This window comes from Euleptes europaea, chromosome 7 (assembly GCF_029931775.1).
Source record: "Euleptes europaea isolate rEulEur1 chromosome 7, rEulEur1.hap1, whole genome shotgun sequence".
Taxonomy (NCBI): domain Eukaryota; kingdom Metazoa; phylum Chordata; class Lepidosauria; order Squamata; family Sphaerodactylidae; genus Euleptes; species Euleptes europaea.
This window is the reverse complement of record NC_079318.1, coordinates 21,697,519-21,725,455: the sequence shown is the minus strand read 5'-3', so window position 1 is coordinate 21,725,455 and position 27,937 is coordinate 21,697,519. Positions and strand designations below refer to the sequence as shown.

General features: G+C 43.5%; 1 protein-coding gene across 1 annotated transcript; it reads right to left on the bottom strand.

Moving 5' to 3' along the window:
* Nucleotides 1-74: 74 nt before the first annotated feature.
* LOC130481217 (sulfotransferase 6B1-like) lies at nucleotides 75-21,503 on the bottom strand. The gene is made up of 7 exons (XM_056853966.1): nucleotides 21,297-21,503; nucleotides 14,823-14,959; nucleotides 13,505-13,594; nucleotides 10,373-10,499; nucleotides 5,425-5,519; nucleotides 3,592-3,748; nucleotides 75-230 (listed from the first exon to the last, which is right to left on the bottom strand). Exons 1-7 carry the CDS (start codon nucleotides 21,496-21,498, stop codon nucleotides 100-102), a joined length of 939 nt encoding a protein of 312 aa, XP_056709944.1. The 5' UTR covers nucleotides 21,499-21,503; the 3' UTR covers nucleotides 75-99.
* Nucleotides 21,504-27,937: the final 6,434 nt, after the last annotated feature.

Genomic DNA, 27,937 nt, shown 5'->3' with positions numbered 1-27,937 from the left:
TTAAATGCATTCCAAGAAGGTCTAGCTCTTGCTGCCTTCTGAGACAACGTATGATCATTTCTGAGTTCCCTCCAAGATGCTGTGGGTCTTCCTCGATCTTCAAGGCTTGCAGTAAATGTCGTACTTTATCTTTTCCCCCACTTTGGTTCCTCCTAAACGCTCTTTAAATATTGTGTCCATTTCCTGATTGTTTTCTTCATTGAAAAGTGTCTTCCAGTCACTTACACCGCCTGAAAATCAAGGAAATATATTAAGGTGACTGAATATTTATGAATTTATCCATCTGATTTGAGAGTCATGAATTTGTTACTACAAAGTGTCCCCATCAAGTCTACCGTATTATCCTTGGCTCTGTGAAGAAGGCAATAACTGATTGTACAAACTGCACTACAAACGCCTCAGATATGCTTTTGCTGATAACTGACCCAAGCATGCAATGCCAACATAAAGACAATAAATAATACCAATAATAATGACAATAATAAAGTGACAGGGTTCAAACATCCTTAAAACAGGTGCACATTAGAGATGGTATTGAATTTCATAGGGTTGCTTGCTTGATTGGAATTGCCCCAGTTCAGTCTTGTTCCTGATTTATGTTGGATTTCCTCTCAAAACTATATGCATTTTTCAATATTATTTAGGCATCAATAAATCAGCATTATATATAAACAAGTGGGGGGGCAGCAAAAACTTGCAGGGGGCATCTCATTTTCTCCTTCCCCACTATTTAATCTTTCCCTTATCTGAAATCCCTCTTAGCCTGTTCCTGCCTTCTTCTCTCCTTCCCACCCCCTATCCAACCAACCTACCTTTAACTGCCTTTCTGTCTTCACCTTTCCTTCCCTCCTGTTGGCAGCCTCTCCCCCAAAAACTCTGGCCAAGTTACGCAGTACCATCTGAGCTTGGCCCAGCTGTGTGGCAGGGAACCTGCAAGGACTTATGGGGGGGGCACCTCACTTTCCCCTCTATAACCTGCCACACAGCCCCCATATTCTCACTTTTCTCTGCTTCCTTCTCTCCTTCCCACCCACCAACTAACCTACCTTTTATCTGCCCCCCATCTTCAGCTCTATTTCTTATTTATTTACCTCATTTATATCCCACTTTTCCCCACAATGTGGACTCAAAGAAGCTTACATCATTCTCCTCTCCTCCAATTCATTATCACAACAACTCTGCAAGGTAGCTTAACTGGAGAAAGTTTATCCAGTAAGCTTCCACAGAAGAGTGGGGATACAAACCTGGTACTCCAGATCCTAGTCTGAAATTCTAACCATTGCATCACACTTGCTTTTGTGGGGTGGCTGCTGTTGAACAGTAGCAAGCATCCAGTCCTCAGTGAGTCATGCAAGTCACATTATATCAAGTCACCAATGGTTGCAGCCATGCCTGGCCTCAAAGGCCAGAAAAGCCCTGGAAAGGGTCCTACCCCCTGTCTTTTATGGACAGAAACCGAGGCTTGAAAGCTAGCAATACAGTTGTAGTTGCTTAGCAACCCTCACAATTGCCACTGAGAAGGCATTTCTTAAAGCAACAGGGGCTGCTTCTATCATTTTGGTGTTTTTTTTTAAGCTGCTCCATTCCCCCCCCACACACACACACACAAACCTAGGGCTTTTTTCAGGTTGATAGAAAGATCTGTGTTATCCGTTTATGGTTATCTGAATTTAAAAATCCATGAGAAATAGATATACAAGCAGGGACTCACAAGAAACTTGCAGGAGCAGTCATCTTATTCCCCGGCCTTTGTTTGCTTCTTCCCCTCTGCCCTCTTCTCTCACTTTCTCTTTCCATCTGACTCTCTTTTTCCTTCCCCCCAACACTTACTGTAACTCTTTCTATCTCCCCTCAATGGCTACTCTTTCTCTCTCACACTTTCTCCTTCCCCAATACACCAGCTTGGTGTAGTGGTTAAAAGTGGTGGTTTGGAGCAGTGGACTCTGATCTGGAGAGCCGGGTTTGATTCCCCACTCCTCCACGTGAGCGGCGGAGGCTAATCTGGTGAACCACGGGCAAGTCATGCTCTCTCAGCCTCACCCATCTCACAGGGTGTCTGTTGTGGGGAGGGGAAGGGAAGGTGATTGTAAGCTGGTTTGAGTCTCCCTTAAGCGGTAGAGAAAGTCGGCATATAAAAACCAACTCTTCTTCTTCTTCTACCTACTGTCAATCTTTCTCTCATTCCCCCTCCCCCAACACCTTCTGCCACTCTCACACAAGCACTCTCTCTCCTCTTCTCCATTCCCCATCTCTCTTGCTTCCCTGCCGAACTACTGCTTTCTGCTCCTTCTCCCCTGTGCACAGCACCACTGCTGGAAAGGCAGCGATGTCAGGCCAGGTGACAGCAGCAATCCCCCCTCCCTGCAGCAATGGTGGGCTTGGTGGTGGTGGCAACAACCTTTCTTCCTCCCCCCTCCCACAGCATCACCACCAGAGAGGCAGAGATGGCAGACCTGGCAACAGCTCTCCCTTCCTATGTGTGGCGCTGCTGCAGTCTCCCCCTAGGGTTGCCAACCTCCGGGTACTAGCTGGAGATCTCCTGCTATTACAACTGATCTCCAGCTGATAGAGATCAGTTCACCTGGAGAAAATGGCCGCTTTGGCAATTGGACCCTATGGCATTGAAGTCCCTCCCCAAACCCCACCCTCCTCAGGCTCCGCCCCAAAAATCTCCAGGTATTTCCCAACCTGGAGCCAGCAACCCTACCTCCCCCTCACACATTGTCACAGCTGATGAGATGCAGTGGTGATTCTGTGCAAGCACAGGGAAGTGCCTCTTGGGAGGTTTAATCCTCCCTGTCCATTTTGGACTGAGGGTAGGTCCCCTGAGCATGTGGGGAAATGTCCATTCTTTCCACCTGTCCCTCATACACAGACCTAAGTACCCACAAATGGGGCCACGTTGAGAATTAGATTTATTTATAATAACATACTCGTCTACTTTAAGAAAAAATCGTCATTATCAACAATAAAAACACACAGTCCGTAATGGCACTGTATGGAAACAAAGAACAGGTCCTAACAATAAGCTACATACTCCCTCTGTCTCAGTGACCTTTTCAATTTCTTCTCATTCTTTGAAAATGTTGTATTCCTTTGGTATATACTGCATAAAATACACAACACACACACACACATACTCAGCTGGACAGCTTTGTAGTGTCTTCTCTGATTTTGACTGAATCCTTGATTTTTAGGCAATTAAAAATGTTCAAAAGCCATTGATTCAGGTTTCTAATTAATAGTCCTCGTTGATTTGCCCAACCTAGGAGAAGAATTGAGATATTCATCGGTTCTTGTAGGCTGTCCGGGCTGTGGGACTGTGGTCGTGGTATTTTCTTTCCTGATGTTTCGCCCGCAGCAGTGGCAGGCATCTTCAGAGGAGTAACACTCCTCTGAAGATGCCTGCCACAGCTACGGGTGAAACGTCAGGAAAGAAAATACCAAGACCACAGTCACACAGCCCGGATAGCCTACAAGAACCGATGAACTCTGACCGTGAAAGCCTTCGACAATAAATTGAGATATTGATTTGATAAAAACAGGATTGGAGATTTCCCAGTTGTCTCAGTGGCACTTTCAGAACATTACCTTTACGGAACAGGACATCTCCAAATTCACCATGAGTGGTTTTGGAATTATCCTTCATAGCCTTGAAAGTGCTCCTTTCTGCAACACCATGAATATCTTCGTCATCTAGGTTCAGGCCTACGAATTCGGCTATCTTTTTGGCTTCCCTAGCTGTGTTCTGCAATAAGAAAAGAAAAGCAATATTTATAAACATTTTATGCGTTCGTTGAAGTAAGCTATGTCATGTAAATTTATATTCCAACAAAAGGAAAATCTGGCTTGCTTAGGCAAGGTGATGATGCAGAACTTGTTGGCTTCATTTGCAACTGCTGTGCTGATTAGCGTAGTTTGACGACGCTGCAGTTTGACCAAAGCAGAGAGGCGTACTTTTAGGTATCTTGAATGTAAGAACATAAGTGTAGCCATGTGGATCAGAACAACAGTCCATCTAGTCTAGCATCCTTTTCCTAATAGTGACCAGTTAGATGCTAGAGGGAAGCTCACAAGCAGGGCCCACCTTCAACAGCCCTTGCCTGCGGACTGCTCCCTAGTATATGACCATCTAGCATTATGGAAGAGGGGGGGAAACTTTTCTCTCTATCCAGTCCATCTCCACCATGCAAAATTTTTGTAGACCATTTTGTATGTCAACACTCAGCTACCATTTTTTGTAAACCAGAAAGCCCCAAACGCTTTAGTTTTGCCTTGTTGGGCAGATGATGCAACCCTATAATCATTTTGGTTGCCCTTTTTGGCATTTTCCTCCCAGCTCTTCAATGTCTTTTTTGAGATGTGGTGACCAGAATTGTACGCTGTATGAGTTTATACCACCAACTTGAATAAGGGCTTTGCTAAACAGGCAGTTTTATTCTCAGCCCCTTTCCTGATGATCCCTAGAACAGAATTTGCCTTTTTATAATTGCTACACTATAGTGATTATAATTTGCCTTTTTATAATCACTACAGTATAATCAGTCAATATTGTCAGCAAGCTCACTACCACAAGCCCAAGGTCATTTTCTTGCCCTGTCTTGATGCACCTTGAGTCTCAGGGAGAATGGGGCAGTATGGGATTAGCTGGTATCTTTAATAGGTCTGAGCAGGATTGGAGGTGGTTGCCAGATTGGATGAGGGCAAAGCTGTTTTTTTCACCTGCTCCATGCTGTCTCTGTGAACAGAGTAGGGTTGCCAGGTCCCTCTTCGCCATTGGTGGGAGGTGTTTGGGGCAAAGCCTGAGGAGGGCGGGGTTTGGGGAAGGGAGAGGCTTCAATGCCATTGAGTCCAATTGCCAAAGTGGCCATTTTCTCCAGGTGAACTGATCTCTATCAACTGGAGATGAGATGTAATAGCAGACCTCCAGCTAGTACCTGGAGGTTGGCAACCCTAGACAATCAGGACCCCCCAATATAATTGATAAGATGAAAACAGGCCAAAAGGGGAGGGAAGGGAGACTAGCCATACTATAAACCATTGCTGCCCTCAACCATAGGCTGGCAGAACATCTTGGTCTTACAGGCCCTGCTGAACTTTATCAAGTCCCATTTAATTAGTATAATTGTAGCAAACGTTGCCTGAACATCATGGTAACTTGGATCCACCAGAGCATTTCTGTAGGCAGCAGGATTTCTGCTTGTGGAGCATGACTTTCTTACCTCCCCCTTCTTCTGCAGCTCAAAGTGACCCTGAAATGCTCTTTCTGGCAGCAGGGGATGCCCAGGAACATATCAGGGAGCATTTGGGGCAGCAGTAAAAGGCAGGAGCCAAGACAGCTGTGCTCCACAGGCAGAAACCCTTCTATCCACATAAACACTCTGGTGGATCCAGCTTGGCATCTATAAACTGTACTAACCCTACCTCTTTAATTTCTTCATACGTTACTGCCATGACATTCTCTTTATCAATATACTTGCTCCACACACAAAGATATTCAATGTAGCTTCCCCAGGGCACTAGTGGAAATCAGAAAGCATGAAGCAGTGGTTAGAACAAGACCAGTACAGGCTTTTAAACATTCAATATCTTCACAACAGTTCCAGACTTACCCATCTCCCAAACAGCATGGCGAAGCACAGCAAAAACTGTTAAACTGTGAGTCACAATTTATGATGGTGCTCTTGCGGGGGGGATGTAATATTTCCTCCTAAATGTTACCTGTTCCTCATTTTTAGGAGTTGCTTGAAATTATCTGTTTCACCCTAAATTCTTCATTGCCAAATATCTTCTCATCTTGCAGAATTATAATTAAACTAGGGACAAATATATGAGTTAAAAAAAACCCAACAACAATATTGTCGAAGGCTTTTATGGTCAGAGTTCATTGGTTCTTGTAGGTTATCTGGGCTGTGTAACTGTGGTCTTGGTATTTTCTTTCCTGACTTTTCGCCAGCAGCTGTGGCAGGCATCTTCAGAGGAGTAACACTGAAGGACAGACACTGAAGAAGAGACACTGTCCTTCAGTGTTACTCCTCTGAAGCTGCCTGCCACAGCTGCTTGCGAAACGTCAGGAAAGAAAATACCAAGACCACGGTTACACAGCCCAGATAACCTACAAGAACCAACCAACAACAATATTGCTAAGTATTTAGACTGCCTAGCTATAATAATTCATTTTTGCATTGTGTGTGTGTGTGTAAAATGCCTTCAAGTCGCAGCCGACTTATGGTGACCCCTTTTGGGGGGTTTTTCATGGCAAGAGACTAACAGAGGTGGTTTGCCAGTGCCTTCCTTTGCACAGCAACCCTGGTATTCCTTGGTGGTCTCCCATCCAAATACTAACCAGGGCTGATCCTGCTTAGCTTCTGAGATCTGACGAGATCAGGCTAGTTACCAGTCTATAAGTAACACAACTGATTGTGACTGTCTACTGAATTTGCATTAACTGGATTGTATAGGCTAGTGATTCCCAATTAGTGTGTCACAAGGGGCTGAAACCCTCCTTGAAAAACGTACAGTGCAATTCTAAAGACAGTTACTCCAGTCTAAGCCCATTCTTTTCAACTGGCTTAGACTGGAGTAATTCTGCATAGGATTGCACTGTAAGCCACCATGGATGCATCTACCATTCTGTGCACCCCAGTGTGGGAAGGCCTTGCGTAGCATCATTTCTTTAGAGGTTCTCAGTACAAGAGGATATGGTATCTAGAACAAATGGGTTCAACCGTAACACTAAATGTTTGGCTCTGGGGAGAAGCTACAGATAATATACAAAAATTGCTAAACAAAGCCTTGCAAGGTTCTCTATCTATTCTATATGGAAGAAATTCAGGTTGTTACTTATAATCGACTTCTCACCCCTTATGAGCTTGGATGCACAGCTTAATGTGGTGAGGGGGTTTGTGTGAGTCAGCGAAGCTGAGAGCAATATTGTAAGGAGTTTAGACACTGTCAAGAGGCAAAACTCCTAGCAGAGTCACTCAAGGAGGAATGGTCACAGCTGCGTCATCAGATTAGGATGCATCTACCCCGTTCAGCAATCAATGGCCACATGCGTAGAAGAGAACAGATGGTTCCAATGATGATGATGGTGGTGGGGTGTGTGTGTGTGTGTAAAGTGCCGTCAAGTCGCAGCCAACTCATGGCGACCCCTTTTTGGGGTTTTCATGGCAAGAGACTAACAGAGGTGGTTTGCCAGTGCCTTCCTCCGCACAGCAACCCTGGTATTCCTTGGTGGTCTCCCATCCAAATACTAACCAGGGCTGACCCTGCTTAGCTTCTGAGATCTGACGAGATCAGGCTAGCCTGGGCCATCCAGGTCAGGGCTCCAATGATGATAGAGGTGGACAAATCCTAAAGGGTAACTATGGGGCAGCAGCAATAATGGAAAATGACAATGGAGGAGCATCTTTCATAGACAATGGCAGTACCACTTCACCTAACCCTAGTTAGCATTGCACAGAAGAAGGCAATGGTAACCACTTCTGATCATCTCTTACCTCAAAAACCCTATGATGAGACAATCCAAAACAAAACAGATATAATGCTAGAAGATGAAACCCCCTGGTGGGAGAGCACTCAATCAGCTCCTGGGGAAGAGCTGAGGACAACTATGAATGCCACTATTCTTAATTATGCAACTGGACTAAAGCTTAGAAGATGTTCAGTTGTTAACATGAATGGATGCAAAAGGAAAGTCTAACCCAACAGTTTGACATATGTAATAGGAACATGGAATGTGAGAAGTATGAAACGAGGTAAGTGGGAAATTGTGAAACAAGAAATTGAATGTTTAAATTTTGCAATCTTGAAAGTGAGTGAACTAAAGTGGACTGGATTAGGACATTTTCAGTGAGAAAATTACTAAATTTTTCACTCTGGGAATGACAAACAAGAAATGGAGCAGAAGAAAAGAGCTGCTGTAATTGTAAGGTGAGATGTAGCACATGCAATTCACAGGCTATAATGCAAAATCTGACCTAATAATATCAATCGCACTTCATGGAAAGCCTATCATCATAACTATCATTCAAGTTTTTGCCCCAACTACACATGATGATGTGAAAGAAATGGAAAGCTTTTATGCAAGTGTCCAGTAAGAAATTCATCACACACCTAAACAAGATGTGCTGATAATCATAGATGACCGGAATGCAAAAGTAGGAAACAACGCAGAATCATATATTGTCAGAAAATTTGGGCCAGGAGCACAAAATGAAGCAGGAGAGGGACTCATAGAAGACAGCAAAATGGTCAGAAATTAACAGTGGCATTATACCCCTGTTAATTTAGGAAAGTGTATGATAATGTATCTGACCAATGTTGCTAATGCCTTCATGATAAAGATTCATTCTACCACATATGGTGAACCTGCCCTGTTATAAAACATTTCTGGAAGAGAATATGTAAAGTATTGTGAAATCATAGCCTGTAGAGTAGTTTTGGAACAGAATTAAACCTGAAGAACAGACCAAGCTTGTGATTCTCAATAGTATGTGAAGGAATCGGCTGGAATAAATGTGGTAATTTACTTAATTACTATGTAATTAGAAAGTTAGAAATGGACATACTTTTTTATGAAGAATGGGACATATATTGCAAAAATTTATATTGTTTAATGTTTTTCTTTTTCCTATTTATTTATTTATTTATTTATTTACTTATTTATTTATTTTTGCAGCCACACTGTGTGTAAAAAGGTAAAGGCCCCCTGTACAAGTGCCGGGTCATTCCTGACCCATGGGGTGATGTCACATCCCGATGTTTACTAGGCAGACTGTGTTTACAGGATGGTTTGCCAGTGCCTTCCCCAGTCATCTTCCCTTTACCCCCAGCAAGCTGGGTACTCATTTTACTGATCTCGGAAGGATGGAAGGCTGAGTCAACCTCGAGCCAGCTACCTGAAACCGACTTTTGTCGGGATCGAACTCAGGTCATGAGCAGAGCTTTTGACTGCAGTACTGCAGCTTACCACTCTGCACCACGGGGCTGCGTGTAGAGGATTATTATTCAAGGAGTAATTTGATTATGTTAAGTTTTGTCTTATGTTGTTTAATTTAAAAAAATTAAAAAGAAAGAAAGTCACCATAGATGCATCTACCACTCTGTGTATCCTAGTGTGGAAAGGCCTTGTTTAGCATCATTTCTTCATTTATTCCTTTGCTAATATATGGGATGTCACATTTCCCCAAGGAAGAATGTGTGTGTTGTGCATTAAGTGCTGTCAAGTCTCTTCCGACTCATGGTGATCCTATGAATCAATGTCCTCCAAAATGTCCTATCTTTGACAGCCTTGCTCAGGTCTTGCATATTGCGGGCTGTGACTTCCTTTACTGAGTCAAGGAAATCCTACGCTGCAACTGATGAGGATGGGAGAATCCCAGGAACAGCCTGACTTTCTGAGGCAAACGGTAGACAATATTAACTGGGCTCTTTTGCAACTGCGGAGAGCATGTTTTTCCATTATGCTAGAGAGGACCGAAAACATGGATCTATACCTCCAGTGCTTCCATTTAGTTTTCATTTAAAAACCCATCTGTCCTACATATCAGAATTTTGAAGAATCCACATTTCATTTAGAAATACACATTTCATCTAGAATAACTACAAAAAGTCAGTGCAGACTGAATATTAGGGCCAGCCCTTTAGATGCCCTGGCAGTGCCTTGTTATGAGTAAAAAGAGAAAAAAGTTCAGTCCATTTTGCTCAAGAGCTGCGTCATTAACATCTCAAGCTTCCTTGCCCATGAACTGGAGTCCTGGGCATTGGCCAGTTCTTATGCAGAGCTTAAGCAGTCTCTCCAATTAATTTCTCTTGGTCCCTTTAATTGGAAAAAGTGAGCATCAGCAAAGAAGATATGGGCATCTCCAAGGAACTGCTGAATCAGAATCTATCTATCTCTAGAATAATTCTAGTCAATATACTTTCTCCCCTCTTCCCCTAAGATGTTTATGAGACAGCCACACATTTGTTCATTGAAACACTGCCCATTTTCTTTTCATTCAACATTAGTTGACCACAAGGATGATCTATTGTCGAAGGCTTTCACGGTCAGAGTTCATTGGTTCTTGTAGGTTATCCGGGCTGTGTAACCGTGGTCTTGGTATTTTCTTTCCTGACGTTTCACCAGCAGCTGTGGCAGGCATCTTCAGAGGAGTAACACTGAAGGACAGACACTGTCCTTCAGTGTTACTCCTCTGAAGATGCCTGCCACAGCTGCTGGCGAAACGTCAGGAAAGAAAATACCAAGACCACGGTTACACAGCCCGGATAACCTACAAGAACCAACAAGGATGATCTGTTTGGACTGTTTATATATGTATATGTGTGTGCATGTGTGTTAAACATGGATAGAAAAAAGAATTTCTACTTTGTCCTTCCATTAAAGCTCGGAAGTAGTCGTTGAAGTTGTCGTAAGGGGGATACGGAGAAAAATTGTTTGAAAAATGGAAAAAAGAAGCAGCTACATCTTTTGGATTCCGGAGCAGCAGCAGAATCTAAAAAACAAATAAATAAATGACATTGAAATAAAGTGTGAGAAAGGATGGAACCATGGTTGTCTATATGAGATCCTATTGACTTTATCCCAAACAACACATTTTCCCCAGTCCTTTTACTGTCTTCTCTGGGAGTAAATCACATTAGATTCAGTGTGACTTACTTCTAAGTAATGCATAGAATTCAACTGCATTGCTGATGATGGATGAGCCTCTCATATTAGAATAAAAGCCCAATGGTGGCTGATTTGCAAGACCCACCCTGCCTCTGAATCCCCAATCTCACTATTTTTTTGTGATGGCAGCTACACTATACCAATGGTCATTGCTGCAGCAGCAGCAATATAGAAGTTAGATAGGAAAGTCAGCACTAAGTCTAAAAGGAGAAACATCCCCTTACCTTACCCCAGTGCTGGTACTGACACTGAATCCTATGGGAATTCTATACCGACAAATATATGCCCAAGCCCTTAAAGGCAGTTGTACATATTACAAGAACATACTGGCAGAGGAATTATGAGTGACATCTGAATCTTCTGTTTGCACTTGCTTATGATGAAATATATATATACACACACACATTAAAAACCTGAAAATGATAAAAGAAATACTTGTAGCTTTAAGCAACAGATTCCTTCAGCAGCTATTGCTAGGCATCCACAAAGTTCCAATGGTTAGTTCTCTCAGTAAAAGGCAGGGGCAGGGGCAGAGTCCTTCCCAGGTCTATTTTGGCATTTGAGGAAGGACTCATTGGGGCCAGGCCTGATTAGGGTCCAGGTTGGGAAATTCCTGGAGGTTTTGTGGTAGAATCCGAGGAGGACAGGTTTTGGGGAGGGAAGAGGCCCCAGCCAAATCATTTTCTTTAGAGGGAAAAATATCTGTCCTCTGGAGTTTAATTGTAATTCTGGGAGATCTCCAGGTCCCACCTGGAGGTTGGCATCCCACCTGGAGGTTGGCATCCCTAGGCCTGGAAGCAATCTCCAGGTGCGTTGATGCCACCTAATTTGTATTACTCAACTAGACCTAGCTGCTTGCTACTGTTTAATAGCAGCCAATAGCAGCCATCCTATGAAAGTCAGTGCAATATAGCAGTTAGAGCTTCAAAGTAGGTTCTGGGAGACCCATGTTCAATTTCCCACCTTGCTGTGGAAGCTCACTGGGTGATTTTGAACCAGTCACATATTTTCAGTTTAACCTGCCTCACAGGGTTGTGGAGTGAACAAAAATAAGGAGAGGAGAATAATGTAAGGTGCTTTAGTACTCACGGCTTTAGTACCCACAGTGGAGATAGGTGGGGTAGAAATGAAGTAAATAAATAATCAATATAGCTGAAGATGGGAGGTAGATAAAAGTGGGTTTGGGAATGGCTGAGAAGGAGAGAATGAGGCAGGGAAAGGGGAGAGGATATGGGGTTGCCAGGAGGAGGGACAGAGGAAATAATGGGGGATAGGGAAAGTGAAGTGCCCCCCACAAGTACTTGAGGCCCAGTGACTGGCACCACACAACTGGATCCCAGTCTTCCTAGGCTGAGGCTGCTGGGGTGGGGGCGGGGAGAGGGAAAGCTCAAGGCAGATAAAGGTAGGTTGGCTGTTAGGTGGGAAGGAGATAGGAAAATGGCTGCTATGGAGGGTGGAAGGGTTGATAGGTTGGGAAATACCTGGAGATTTTGGGGGCTGAGCCTTAGGAGGGTGGAGTTTGGAGAGGGGAGGGACTTAAATGGGTATAATACCATGGAGTCCACATTCGAAAGTGGCCATTTTCTCCAGGTGAACTGATCTCCGTCACCTGGAGATCCGTTGTAAGAGCGGGAGATCTCCAGCTACCATTTGGAGGCTGGCTACCCAAGGTGACTTTATGGTATTGTACCCTGCTGAGGTTCCTCCATTCTCCAAACTTCCTCCCTCTTCAGGTTTAATTCCCAAGTCTCCAAGAATTTGCTGCCAAACCTAACCCCATAAGTCCTGCCTCAAAGGCCGAAACTGCTCTGGAAAATGGCCTGCCCTTCCCTCTGCCTTTTACTGATAAGAATAAGGCTTGGAAAGCTGTTCTGGTGGCTTAGCAAAGACCATTGAGGACATTCATTTCTTAAAACTATAGGTGCTACTTCAGTCATGTTGGAGGGTTTAATCCCCCTCAACACATTTTTTAGATTTCAGATTTTTCTGCAGAACTGTTTTTTCCCCTCCCCTTAAGTCTGTAGCGGGGTCTGTCCCGTCTGTCCATGGCTCCAGGCTCTGGATTTATGTATACACAGTCCATGTTGAAAATTAGATACATTAGATGTTTTGATATATCCGCCCTGACCTGGATGGCCCAGGCTAGCCTGATCTCATCAGATCTCAGAAGCTAAGCAGGGTCAGCCCTGGTTAGTATTTGGATGGGAGACCACCAAGGAAGTCCAGGGTTGCTGTGCAGAGGAAGGCTGTTGTGAATTGAGGCGATGGATTCTGGTTTGAGTTTGCATGAGTCAGATAAAATTGCACAGAACAAAACAGACTGATACTTTCTGTTTAAAATAATCAAAAACTTTACTAATAGGATAGGGATACATAAAAAAGGGATACATACTGGGATACATAAAATAAGAAATCCTTTCTACATTGTTAGTTACCTACAAACTTGCTAGATTTCTCCAGCAGGAATCTATAGCAGGAAACTCGCTTCCTATACCCAACAAAGGTACTGGCAAACCACCTCTGTTAGTCTCTTGCCTTGAAAACCCCATAAGGAGTCGCCATAAGTCGGGTGTGACTTGATGGCACTTTACACACACACACATTGATATATCCAGCTTCAGATAGTAACTGGACAATAAATGGTTATAAACAATTGTGGCAGCCACTCGGTCATCATTGTGTGTCATGATGTAATGATGATGGTTGCAAACCTGGCTTTGTGGGGGGGTTTATGATGATGATTTATTGGTCATGGGCCATGTGAATTGACCACTGAAAGTATTAGCAACGATTTGAATTACTACAAAATGTAATACAAGGGTCACTTACTTTGGCTTTATTCTCAAAGACAGATGTTGGAAGCTTATCGGCACGGAGGTGAGTAAACATAACTCTTCTTGAGGGATAGGTGTTCATCCTCTTTAAGAGCCAAAATAAATAGGCAGAATATGAAAAGCAAACAATCGATTAGAGAAAGCACAGACTTTTCTTTACTCTTTGTTCACAATGTCCCTTTGGCTGTCTGCCGCTGGCAACACTGATTAGGCAATATGGGCCTTTAATCCTACCTTTTGAAAATTCTTTTTAACTCCTTCAACTTGTCAATTAATACGTTTCTTTCTAGATGGCAAACCTTAATACTTTGGGGGTAAACATTTGCTTTCTATCACAATATTTAAAGGTTATGGATGGCTCACTAAAAGCTTCCAAATGTTTTCTTTTAAAAGTTCTAGTTAGCTGAGGAGATGGGAATCATCTGTTGTGCCATCACTACTAAAAAGTTCTACCAGATTGAAATTTTTTTGGTGAATCTTACAGATGGCTTTACACATTCATACGTATATATAGGGTTGCCATGTCCCTCTTTGCCACCGGTAGGAGGTTTTGGGGGCGGAGCATGAGGAGGGCAGGGTTTGGGGAGGGGAAGGTCTTCAATGCCATAAAGTCCAATTGCCAAAGCGGCCATTTTCTCCAGGTGAACTGATCTCTATCGGCTGGAGATCAGTTATAAAAGCAGGAAATCTCCAGCTATTACCTGGAGGTTGGCATCCCTATGTATATATGTCAGAGCCAAAGTGAGAAGCAAATTAATTAAAGATTCTGTGGCTTAAAAAACATTGGTAGACCTGGGCTCTGAGTCCAGACTCAGAGACCAGGTCTACCAATGTTTTTTAAGCCACAGAAGCTAGTAGACCTGGCCTCCTGGCATTGCCAGGGGAGGGTGAGATATAAATAAAAGTTGTTGTTGTTGTTATTATTATTATTATTACTACTACCACCACCACCACCTTGGGCTCCAACATGCTTTCTTCTTTCTTCCCATGCTTACCAATTCTCTCTCTGAATTTTCTGGTTTGTAATTAATTGTAGTTTTCTGTGTCATCTATACTGACCAAACTCCAGTTAATGCAAGCCATAGATGCTTGCAAGCTAGAACTGTGAGCCATAACAACTCAATCAGTCCATTGAGAATCATTCTATGATAGTTGGCCTCACCAAATTAAGTACAATAGTGATATGGAAACACTTCTAAGGAAGTAATAAGGAGCAAGGGGAAGAGAATGAATGAAAGACAGGGTTATACAGGGTTTGTATAACCGTTTTGTTTTACAGTCTTTAAAATCTTTGCAAACTATTCAGTGCTAACCTTATATTTTTCAGTATCTCCAATTTCAAGATAGGGAAACTCTGCCAGCAGCAGTTCTTCATTCAACTTGTGCGGTTCATGTTTCTTTGCAGATGTTATTACTAAATCTGTAACTATCTGGCCAACCCAGTTAGTACCTGGAAAAACAAAATGAAGAAAAAAAAACTGGAAATGGAACATTGTTGAGCTGATGACCTTTAAAGATACTTGAAGAACCTGCTTATTAGTGACAAAAGGGTCAGTATGTTTCAAGAAATTCTGGTTTTGAGTGGCTCGTGTGAGGGTAAAATGTAGGAGAGGACAATGGTATAAGCCAATTTCGGGGCCCATTTGGGAGAAAGGTGGTGTAGAGATGAATGAATGAATGAATGAATAATTGAATTTTTTTAAATTGTTAAATAAACCCAAGGTGGTGTAGAGATGAATGAATGAATGAATAATTGAGTTTTTTAAATTGTTAAACAAATCTTTACCGCAGTGGGAAAGGCCCAACAGGCATTCTAACAAGCTTTCTAACTAGAAAGTGGACCGATTCTGAGAGCCCATCTTGCCCTCATGAAAGTTAGAAAAAGAATGCAAAAACAGGAAAAGAGGGAAGGCAGCCGGAAGGAAGGATGTTCCAAGTAGCAGCCAACTCATAGGGTTTTCAAGTCAAGAGATCAACAGAGGTGGTTTGCCATTGCCTGCCTCTGCCTAGCAAACCTAGACTTCCTTGGTGATCTCCCATCCAAATACTGACCAGGGCTGGCCCTGCTTAGCTTCCAAGATCTAACAAGATTGAGCTATCCTGGGCTATCCAGGTCAGGGCTCACTTGTGAATAATGGTCCTTAAGATCCTAGGAAATTCTTGGCAAGAAGCAAATTAATTAATTGAACTCTTTTTGCTTTTTAGCTTTCACAGACTTCAGGCCAAACCACACATGAAATCAGAAATCTCAATACATGGACTACAGCTGTAAAAAGCAGCCATGAGGGGCCTTAATGTAGATGAGGAATGCTGCACTTGGGAAGGGGGGGGTAACTTTTCACCCCTGCCTGTTTCTTAGAAATTACCTCCCTAAGCTGCTTTGAGCTCCAGGAGAGAACAGGCACAACACGGATATGTAGGGTTGCCAACCTCCAGGTAATGGGAGAGGGAAAACGACACTTCTGTACAATTATCGGGAGGATAAGAAACTCAGTACAGGAGCGAATAATATTAGAAAATGGCAAAATATATTGCAGCTATACACTTAATTCACAATAGTAGTCTCAATGACCATTCACACATATAAATTGTGTATAATGCAAAAAATCAGTGATAAGACAAGGTAAGTACACATCAATTCACAATTCTTCTATTTTTGTCTTTTTATCACAGAAGCAGATGTATGCAGACGTGAGGATGTCAATGGATACGAGTTCATCAAGAGGATACGATGGTTTCGAAGTCAAAAAGTTCGAATCTTCATCAGTCCTTCCTACACATTACAATAAATATATCCAATAATTGCTGTTTCTTACAAAATCATTTAAAACAATTCATTTGTAATAAATAAATAAATATTATACTTACATCACAATAGTCTCATAATTTCCTATTACAACTGATCTCCAGCCGATAGAGATCAGTTCACCTGGAGAAAATGGCCGCTTTGGCCATTGGACTGTATGGCATTTAAGTCCCTCCCCTCCCAAACCCCTCCCTCCTCAGGCTCCTCCCCAAAAATCTCCCACCAATAGCGGAGAGGCACCTGGCAACCCTACGGGTATGTCCTCCTTCCCTCCCAGCAGGGCTGGATCTAGGGGGACCAAGGGGGTGCCTGCCCCGGGTGGCACACAGGTTTTATTTTAGAAGTATATAATACATGAAGGGTGTAAGTTTGAACTTTTGCCCCCCTTCAAAAAAAAATGTGGATCCGGTCCTGCCCCCCAGTGCTTAGAGCAGTCCAAGACGGTTATTTCCAATGATGATAATAGTGCAGGGGGAACCAAACAACACATCCTGCTCCTCAGTGCCACGGCCCAATCCATATTGTGTCCTCCCCCAGGTGCTTTTTTGCAGCTGAAATACACATGTGCAGATCTGATCATGGATCTCCAGCATCATGTGTTGCTCATAGGATGGCCAGTCTCCAGGTACACGTCCGTGCGTATCAAGATCATACACAGAAACCAATATGCACAAGGAGTATAACAAAATGCAAAAATGTATTGCATGCCAAAAAGCAAAATTTAAATCAACTATGTACAAACAATAAGATACAATAAATGTAATTATGAAAGTCCCATGTCTGACACTCTCTCAAATCCTCTTGTTTTACAAGTGCAGGTCAGAGACTTTTCTATTGAATATGTTCTGGTGTAAAATATTGTCGAAGGCTTTCACGGTCAGAGTTCATCGGTTCTTGTAGGCTATCCGGGCTGTGTGACCGTGGTCTTGGTATTTTCTTTCCTGATGTTTCACCAGCAGCTGTGGCAGGCATCTTCAGAGGAGTAACACTGAAGGACAGTGTCTCAGTGTTACTCCTCTGAAGATGCTTACCACAGCTGCTGGTGAAACATCAGGAAAGAAAATACCATGACCACGGTCACACAGCCCGGATAGCCTACAAGAACCGATATTCTGGTGTGCTCCCCTTGTCAGGGAGGAAGAGGAAGACGGCCGGGCCGTTTCTAGTTCTTCATCAGTCCCTCTTCATATTCATTTTGTATCTCATGTTACAAATTCCAATCCCTTCCTAGGACAACTCTCAAAGGTTCCCAGCTGGATACAATCAAGTTGGCAAAGGTTCCAAGATGGATATTGGTGGCAAAGAGGGATCTGGCAACCCTAGTTGCTCAGCTCTGAATAACTGGATATATTTTAGTAGGATGGGCATTGATTGCCTGTCATTAAACTTTGTTCTAGCAAGCAACACTTATTCCCAAACATCCAGTAATACAATCATGAAAAACAAACTTCTGCTACCACCAAAATTCAGAATGGGTGGTAGAATCCATAACTTTGGCTTCTAAGAAACAGATTGGCTTACAAAAGAAAAAAAGTTATACACATTTTTCTCTCACACACACATATACGTGCAAAACTTGGGATCCATCTTTGGACTGCTTTGATTAAGCATTCAGAAGCTAAGCAGGGTCAGCCCTGGTTAGTTTTTGGATGGGAGACCACCAAGGAATACCAGGGTTGCTGTGCAGAGGAAGGCACTGGCAAACCACCTCTGTTAGTCTCTTGCCATGAAAACCCCCAAAAGGGGTCGCCATCAGTCGGCTGCAACTTGATGGCAATTTACACACACACACACACACACACACACACACACACACACAATTATATCTTTATTGGCTGCTAAGATTCTCTCTTATCTTCTCTTTGTGTGTGTGGCCTTGGGGGATTGGACATAGCTTACCTCCCTCAAGCACTAAAAAAAAAGCTTGGAAAGGAGGAGCATAAGCCATAATGACAGCTCAGGGCTTGGAGCCGGGGTGGCCTTGCCCATAAGTTCAGGGATGTGCAAAGAAGATCATGGCAGATGCACTTGCCAGAGGCATGGACAGACTGCAGTTCAGCCGCGTTGCATTTGGGCCTGGTGTGGCCACTTTGCTGATTTGGCTGGCATGTCCTGGTATGGAGCTTGTCAGAGGCACTGAAAGAGGCATAGAGTGCCTGTTGGCGTCATCCAGATTGAGGAGCCTGGTACAGCTACCTTTCTTGTTTGGGCTGGCAAGGTCTCTCATGGATGTGGGCCACAATGCTTTCAGGGGAACCTATGGCATGGACTCTATTGGGGACTGGTGGGGTAAGCAGCGAGATGGCCCCCCCTTGTGGCAGTATTAGTGTGAGTCATAAACTCAGGGGTGCGCAAAACAAGAGGGGTGCCTGACTCTTCTGCATCCCACCAATCGCCCACACTGCAAATGGGTTTGGAATGGGGTTTTGACCTGCGAGCTCTCCTTATTCTGCATCTATAGGCCAATTTATTGGCTACTGGGATTTTCTCTTGATCTTCCAGTTTCTTCTCTTTGGGTGAGTGGGTTATGTGTGTGTATCCATGTGCACATCCTCGTTTTTTGTGTGTGAATATGTATCCTCTTTTGCTTTCTTTTCCTTTTATCAGTGTGCATCTGTGATACAAATTATGTCATTGTACAAACAAAAGATAACCACAGATAAATTATTTAGATGTACAGATACTATAAATGAATATCCTGGGGAAAGGGTTGTTTTTTTAATGGAGTGGGAGGGGATAAAAGGTGGTTATTTTTGCTTACTTTTGATGTATTTTAATTTTAAAAGTATCAAAATAAAAAAGAGGAAACCCTCCTTTAGAAAGTGCTGGAGTTGGCTGATGTGTCTATATGATCAACATTCTGCTGAAACGTTTTAAGTCCGTCTTTGCAACTCTAGAGCTTTAATTTTCCTGTTATTTTTTCAAAGAGCAATCTTGAGTAGCTTGAATGTTACTCTGCCCCTGTCATATCAGCTGCAAACTTTGGACTTGCAACATTGTCACTTAAATTGTGACTTGTTAAAAACCCTTGCACTATGTTTTGTCATAATGATATGCATGTGTTGAACAAAAAGTACCTTTTTGTTTGATTGTTCTCTAAATCTGTTCTAGTACATAGTCCCAGTGTTATCATGCCTATACAGTTGATTCCCAAGCTTTCCATAGAGTGCAATCAGAGGAGTGTGTATTAGCTATGCTAAGATGGAATAATTAATAATTAAGAACAATTGTGCAAAGTTATCTGTGGTTTAGTTGGTTATTGACTGATAGACTTTGGAGAGTTTGTTTTTTCTTTTTCACAGCAGTTCTAGCAGCTTCTTATGTCTCTGCATATTCCAATAAAGTAGCAAGGAAGCCCATAGAAGCTGATAATGGGGGCATTGGTCACTGGGGCAAAAGTCAGCCTGAGCAAACTGACCCACTGAATCAACTGTCACACCCTCACATGCGGGAGCCTGAGAGAGGTGACAGCCCTACCAGACCATTGGCATCTCTTAATCAGCATGGCATCCATCTTTCGTGAACTGATTCTTAGGGCTGCCGACTTCCATGTGAGGCATGGAGTTCTCCTGGAAATACAACTTATCTCCAGACTACAAAGATCAGTTCTCCTGGAGGGAATGGCATCTTTGGGGTATAGACTCTGTGGTTTCACTGTCCCACTGTGCTCCCTCCCAACTACCACCCCAAAATCTTCGGGAATTTCACAAGCCAGAGATGTCAACCCTTGTCCAGACAGATCTACCAGAGCTCGTCAGGCAACAGGCAGATACTTATACCTCAACAATCAATCTGTATAAACAAAGGTGGAAAGGTGGCAACAGAAAATGGATGAATTTGCGGTGATGGCCAGATTGACCAGTCTAATGAAACAGAAGACGACTGAAGAATTTCAACGAAAATGGGAAGGCTATTTGGATTATGTTAAACAAAAGGGATGGATTATTAGAAGTAAAATTTAGACCACAAAAAACAGTTAGAATAGATGGAATTTAGATTATAATGCTAATGCAGGAGATTTTTGAGATGTATGTTGAAACAGACTCCCCGAAGGAGTATAAATTGTGTGTGAATGTATGTGTAATTGTATGTTTGTTTGTATATTTTGAAAATTTTAATAAAACATTTATTTAAAAAAATCTGTATAAACAGTATAGGGCTGAACTCAATAATCACCTCTGAATTCTCAGTTCTGTTCACATACTGCAAAAGCCTCCCTTTTGACAATGTTTTGGGAGGAGTGAAGTTTGCCCATATTGAGGGAGAAGGAATTTGCCCTTTGGATATCTCAGATTAGCTTTTGTCCTAGTGACCAGTCCCCCCCCCCCAAGTATGCATAGCTGTAACGTTCATGTGTGTGTGTGTGTGGGGGGGGTAGATCTAGAAGACTAGGAGTGGATACTATGGCAAACAGTGCAAGATCTGATCTAGAAATGAATTTTAGAGATTCTCGTAGTTACACTGGAATAAAGGAGAACTGGACAACAGCACAGGATAAATTTTGGAAGATAATATACCTGGAAGCCCTTACAGCCCCACTAAAGCCTTCTCAGTTATACTTCACCATTTTATGCAGTGCCATCCTAAGCAGACTTATGCCCTTCTATGCTCATTGATTTCAATGGACTGTGACTTTGCTTAGGATGGAACTGGCAATGTTAAAAACCAAAAAAATTCAGTTATAGAGTATGGCTATGTAGTATGGATGCAAAAGGTGAAAGTGAGAACCACAAATTTTCCCACCTTAAACAATTACAACGCTAGTTCCAGGTATACAGACTATATACAGGTATATAGAGCCAGTTATACAGACAGTTTTCCCCACACTATTGTCAGTTTCTGTTGTATTTGGTCCTCTCCAGAATTACTGCCACTATTATTATTATTTTTTAAAAAACCTTCTAAATTATCTCCACCAGCCAATTAAATCAAGCCTAATACAACATGCTAATTCTTTTTATACAAAACAAATTATACTCACCAGATTTACAATATCCAGCCAGCATGACATCATCACTCCTTGCTTTGAAGGACTCGAGAGCCTTGAAGACCTCCAGACTGCAAAGAGCAGTAGGGTACATCACCCCATCATAAGTAAACAGCATCTCCTCTCGAGTCATCTTTTCACCCTCTTCCATTGCCTTTTCCAGGATCTCAATAAACTTCTTTCTGACAGGTGGCATTTTGTCTTTTTTTGCTGCTTTCTCTTCTGCTGGTCGAGTGATTCTGGGAAGAAAAATAGAGACGTAGCTTAACTTAAGAATACTTTCTGTAACTCAATGATTTCTTCTTTTAAGCATGAGCAAACAGTTTCGCCAGTCCCACAAACCCCTTGACCTGCCTCAGTGCCTGTTGCTCCTCCCACTCCCTCATCCCTGTAGGGCCCAAACTTTTGGAACTCCTTCACTCTTTGAATGTATCTCTGGGGTGTTTGAAAGAGCTGCTCCTTTCACAATATGTTGGCTTTTATAGATAGATGCTCGTTCAAAGTATAATTTCAATCGGACTGTTGTGAGGGTTGCTCATTTTGCAATAGTATTGTTTGGGCCTCCATCCAATGTACCATTTTGTCCAGAATCACAAAAAAATTCACACTCTGTGTCAGACATTGAAGGGGAAAGGGGGAGATGTTACTGTGGAATTACCAGCTTTTCATTTCATGCCTTACTGGTTCAGGGAATCTGCAGCAGGAGCCAAGGAGGGAGAGCCAGGCAGAAGCCCCTAGACAAGTTAGTCCCAATTGCTTGCTGGATGAAACTCTCAACAACCCCTCTTTTTGCGGTAGCAACATAAACAGTCAGCCACAAGTAAATATCCCACAGCTCTTATTCCTCCCTTCCCCTCTCCTTCCCCTTTCTCCTTCAGTTCTGTTTCCCAATACCAGTGTACCTCTTTCCTCTCTCTCTTCTTCCACCTTCTCTCCCCTTCTTAATTTTGTGTTCCTAGTCCCTTGCCTGTGTTGTTTTCATTTATTTGCCTTCGCCTTCCATTCCTCGCACAACTGCAGACCAAACGCTACGTGTAATCTCTTGGTCCATTAGTTTCATTCATACGTGGATGTTCTGTCTCTTGACACACTGCAGACTGCAGGTGAGAATGGTGACATTTTTAATGTCCCCCATGTAAAAACTCCCTACAGATAAAACATTAGCACCGCGTAAAAGCTCACTGCAGATAAAACATTAGCAGATCATGGAGAAAGATTATAGCCTAATCTTCTGCAGACTGTATGTGTCTTAATTCTTTTAGCAGTTTCACAGTGACTGAATTAAGCAGTAAAATTTGCACAAGTTTGAGGGGAAAACGCTAGATGTAATATGAACATGGGTCTTTTGGATTACTTTTACACATTCTCTCTGTCCCTCGCTGAGGGGTTCCGCCGGACTCCCACAAGCGGAGGCACCTACCTGCGGGCAGGAGTCTGTGGGGCATGGCAGGCACAGCGCCAGCAGCCCCAGCCCAATCAAAGCCCGTCTCCCCTCTCTCCCTGCAGGAGCCGACGGAAGGAAAGCCGGCCGCAGCCCAGCAACCGCGCCAGGACGCACGGAGGAAGTCGCCACCCACGCCCGAAGCTCCCAGCCCTGACAAACAGCTGAGCTGCGGGCGAGCAAGGGTGGGGCAGGTGTGAGCTGCACGGCTGGCTAGGAAGGGAAGTAATGCAACGGGGAAGGAGAGCTCCTTTCATGGACGTCCGGGGGTAGGGCAGAGGGTGGAAGGGGCGGAGCTTCTCTGGCCTGAAGAGTATAAAAGGCCAGAGGAGAGCTGTAGCCGGGGAGGAAGCAGGCTGTGACCCAGGCTGGCTGAGCATAGAGCCACCCGGGTAGCCTCTGAGGGAGAGGAAAGCTCAGACTCTCCCTCGGACTGGTCTGAGGCTGAAGAGGCGCCTCAGGCCCTGACCCTGTCCAGGCCAGACAGTTGACCCTCTCCAGGCCCGACCCTCTCCAGGCCTCCCCACCCCCCCGACCAGCCCTGCAGGGGGGGTGCTTCACACTCTCAGCTATGTGGAAGCCACATATGCACAATAATATGTGCCCTGCCGGGGTTCTCCAAACATAGTCTTGCTTGGCTAGGAAAACATTTATAATACCAACCACATCGGGAAGACTGATTGTCCCTTTGGCTCTGCATTAAGAGGCTGTGAGTGTTGCTTCGCCGAGCAATTCAGCTTGTTCTTCTGCAGTGATGAGGTGGCCTTTCTGAGTAGAAAAAAAAACGCCAGCTCAGTACTGAGGCTGCTCTGTGGGTGCCAAAAATGAGACACAAAGTAAACACATCCGTGACTGTTTGAATTAGATTGTGGAGGGTGTGATGGAAAGGACACTGTCCTGTCCCTGAAGGGAAAATCAGCCACTCAGATGAGCCCATGCTCCAGCATCCAGTCGCCTTCGAGAAGGGGGATACGTAAGAGGGAACACACGAGAAGGGGGAGTTGAGTTCTGTCTCAGGCAGAGAGCAGTGACCGCTCAGTTCTGGCTCAGGAAAAAGAGCAGACAGAGGGCGAAAACGCACGGTCGCTTTAGCCTCCTTTATTCCCCATTTCACTGGAAAAGACAGTCATGCTAGGAAAAGTTGAGGGCAGCAGGAAAAGAGGAAGACCCAACAAGAGATAGATTGACTCAATAAAGGAAGCCACAGCCTTCAATTTGCAAGATCTGAGCAAGGCTGTCAAAGATAGGACATTTTGGAGGACTTCCATTCATAGGGTCGCCATGAGTCGGAAGCGACTTGATGGCACTTAACATACACACATTCCCTGTTTCAGCCAGGATTCAGCCAGGATCGAACGCATGCGTTTCACCCAACGTGCGTTTGATCCTGGCTAAATCCTGCCTGAAACAGGGAATAAAGGAGGCTAAAGCGACCGTGCGTTTTCGCCCGGAGTGAAGGGTCGCTTTGCCTGGTAGTGTGGCAGAGCGGTTTAGCTCTATCTCTGGGAGAGAAGAGAGTGCTCAATCCTTAGGCCTGTCTCTGGTGATGAGCCGACCTTGTACAATTCAGACTGAGTCTGGGGAAAGGGCAGGCTGGTGTGGGTGGAATCCGGTGCGAGAGAGAGAATCCAACCTAGTGGCTAGTCAAGAAAAGTCTGTTTGTGCCTGAAAGCCTTGTAGAAAAGTCTAACTGCTCTCTGAAGTCATAACGAATTTAAATTTTTGTGCCTCGGCCAGGTTTCTGCTCTGTCTACCTGGAGACCTGTGTGGATGGCTTGTTCCTTTAAAACCAACCAGTAAATCGATACATCTTCTTAGTTGTTTATATAATCCAGCCTCAGTCATCTCAGTCATCTCCTTGTGCACCAGAAAATTTGCCACACGGCAGCGAACCCAAAGCCTATACAATTGCTACCTGTAGAACACTTGGAAACTGAAGGAAAGGTTTATAGTTCAAAACGAACTTAGATCCCAAAAACCGAACCTAGATCCCAAAAATTGAACCTAGATTCCAAAAATCTTAAAAGGCTGTGTGCATCCCCTCAGTAGGGAAAAAAAGGCTTGACAAAGTAAACATGTTCGTACCTGTTTGAATCAGATTATGGTGGGTAAACAAAACCTTTAAAGAAAGAATGTTTAGCAAGGGTCAAGAGAACTACTGGTTGAATTGAGGAGAACAAAACATGTGAGGCACACCTTAAGGAAGAGAATCAGTCTAAACCAGAATAGGCAAAGCAAGAAGGGAGAGCGAGCCCATTTATCTTGCTGCGTCGCTGTTAAACTGCACCTTTTCATCAGTGGTCGGGTCACACTGGCAATGTAGACTTGAAGTGGAAAAACAGTAGATAGGAAAAGGGATAAGGATCCCCCAGACTGCTTCTTCTCACAAATCACTAGGCTTGCCAGGCCCTGCAGCTCCACCGGCGGGACTTTTGCAAAGCTGTGGTGGATGTGTGTGGTGCGCGCGTGCGCGCACCCCATGCAATGCGCCTATGTCACTTCTGGGTTTACCCGGAAGTGACATGGATGCTCTAGTGATCCCGGCCGAAACTCTATGGTTTCCATAGAGTTTCAGCCGAGGTTGCCAGAGCGTCCGCGTCACTTGCTGGCCAGCAGGCAACCCAGTGGATTGGTGGGATTTTACCCACCACCACCAGGCACATGGCAACCCTACAAATCACCCCCTTCTCAACAGCTTTTGTTTACAAAAAAGCTTCTGCTGTGGCTTCTTTACCTGTCAACCAGTGAGACAGGGCTTTCCTTACAGTCAGCTATGTTTAAAATACTGGGTTCAGACTGAAAATAATAGTGTCTTAAGTCAGTGAAGCCTGGATGGCCCAGGCTAGCCTGATCTCGTCAGATCTCAGAAGCTAAGCAGGGTTCAGCCCTGGTTAGCATTTGGATGGGAGACCACCAAGGAATATCAGGGTTGCTGTGCAGAGGAAGGCACTGGCAAACCACCTCTGTTAGTCTCTTGCCATGAAAACCCCAAAAAAGGGGTCGCCATAAGTCAGCTGTGACTTGACGGCACTTTACACACATACACAAGTCAGTGACACAGGTTATGAGATTGAGCCAAAGCAGGTCTGCTCGAAAGTCCCATTTTATTTACTATTGCTAGATGTTTGCTATTGAAAATGCAGCTGTTTTTAAGGTATTTTTTGGTTTTTTTCTCAGTTTGGTTTTAGCCAAAGGCACACCCCCTAGTAAGGACCAATTCAACATAACTGTTTCACCCAGTGGCCATAACAGTTTTAGTCAGTCTGTGTTGAATTCAAGGCACCTCAGCTGGCTAAGTCAATGACATACATATAGAGTTTCTAAGTGCCTGAAGAGAAAAAAAAATGTCCTGCCTCTTTAACCAAGGCTTAATGGGATGTTATTTAACTGGTGATGTGTTTACCTCCATGCCATAAAAAGCTTCAGCTGCCAATTTCTACACAATGAAAAAGAGCAAGCGTCCAGTAGCACCTTATATCTGGCCAAGTATGAGCTTTCGTGAGTCACAGCTCACTTCTTCACATTAAGCCTCTACACATTAAGCTTCTACACAATAAGCCTATATTAAAAGTCAGGGCATTTTTCTCCAGGCCTGTTGGCAACCCTACATACAAATTACAGAAATTTGTGTTTAAATCCATCCCATATCAGTGCATACATTCAACAAACACTTGAATAAAAGTAACATGACACACTACAGTAAATCAATATTTGATAGACTGTTGCTAGATGTTTGCTATTGAAAATACCGCTGTTTTTAAAAGACTACATTGTCATTGTAACTATGTTACAAGAACGTTAGCAGTAATCTATAAACTAGGTTAAGCAGAGTATCTGGATTAAAGCTGATTTGTCCGTCGTCTTCAACAGGTTAGTGCGTGTGTAATAATCTGCCATTGCCATAGATATTTCTTTTGGCAATACCGCACATTTGACACTTCTTCCTGTCAATCTTGCCATATTCAAGATTCTCAGATGCCTCTGTGTCTACTGCATACACAGGTTAAGGGAAATTTCTAGCCAAATGAAAAGTGGCTCATTGACTGCTTTAAAGCTTCCCTTCTTCCTATGGCAATGTTAGGATCCTAAACAACCCTGGCCCTAAGGTAAATTGTGTTAATCTTTAAGGTTCTACTGGACTCTTGCTCTTTTCTACTGCTAATTCTTGAACACTAGCAGAGGAATGAGCAAGAAGAGGGTTGGTGGTAGTAATACTCAAAAGGCCATTGGGGAACTATGCAAGGGAGGTATGGATTACACATTCTTGGGCTGAAAGCCTTGCTTGCTGGGTGGAGGAAAGTGACAGAACTGAAAAAGAAACAATACTTAGACCTAGCTGGTCTCTTTGCTTTATGAAAATCCAAATGAGAAATGAAAGCAATGAACAAATTCCACAAAATTCCATTATTTCCCCCCCGTTTATTGCTCATTAACAACAAAGTCATAAGCATATACATATGACACATAGATGCCTAGAATTTATAAAAATACATGAAGTGTAAAAAGCTTATAATAAATTTATACATGTTCAACAAAATCTCTTAGGCTACATGCCAATGGGTGAAAACACGTGGTCGCTTTAGTCTCCTTTATTCCCTGTTTCAGACAGGATTCAGTCAGGATCGAACGCATGCGTTTCGCCAAACATGCATTTGATCCTGGCTGAATCCTGGCTGAAACAGGGAATAAAGGAGGCTAAAGTGACCATGCGTTTTCGCCCAGTGTCATTTACCAGGATAGTTTTGAAACCATTACCTGGGTTAAATATTTGGCGACCTGATGGATTTTCTCGCTATCTACCTCTAGGTCTGATAGGAGAAAGGGAAGATTGTACTTTGTTAAGATAGGTGTGATCCACATCGTAAAATTCCATTCTAGAATTAAGGTGGCTGCCAGAAGTTGGGTTTTAGCCCAACAAGATGAGGACTCTTTCGATGTTCCAATGTGGAGAGGAGACAGGTACAGTCACTGGCCAAGGAGAATTTGAACAGTGAAAGATATAATCCACTTCTCATCACAGTCATCGTCTGCTATTTACCTTATATCACATTAAGGAATTGATGGGTATGCCCTATACTTTGTACTTCTTTGTGGTGCAGCAACTGTGATAGGACTAGGACCTAACTGGTGTTTTCTGGTGTACATAAAGCAAAAGACTAGATAGTATACTACGGGGAGATTGTGTTTCAATCCT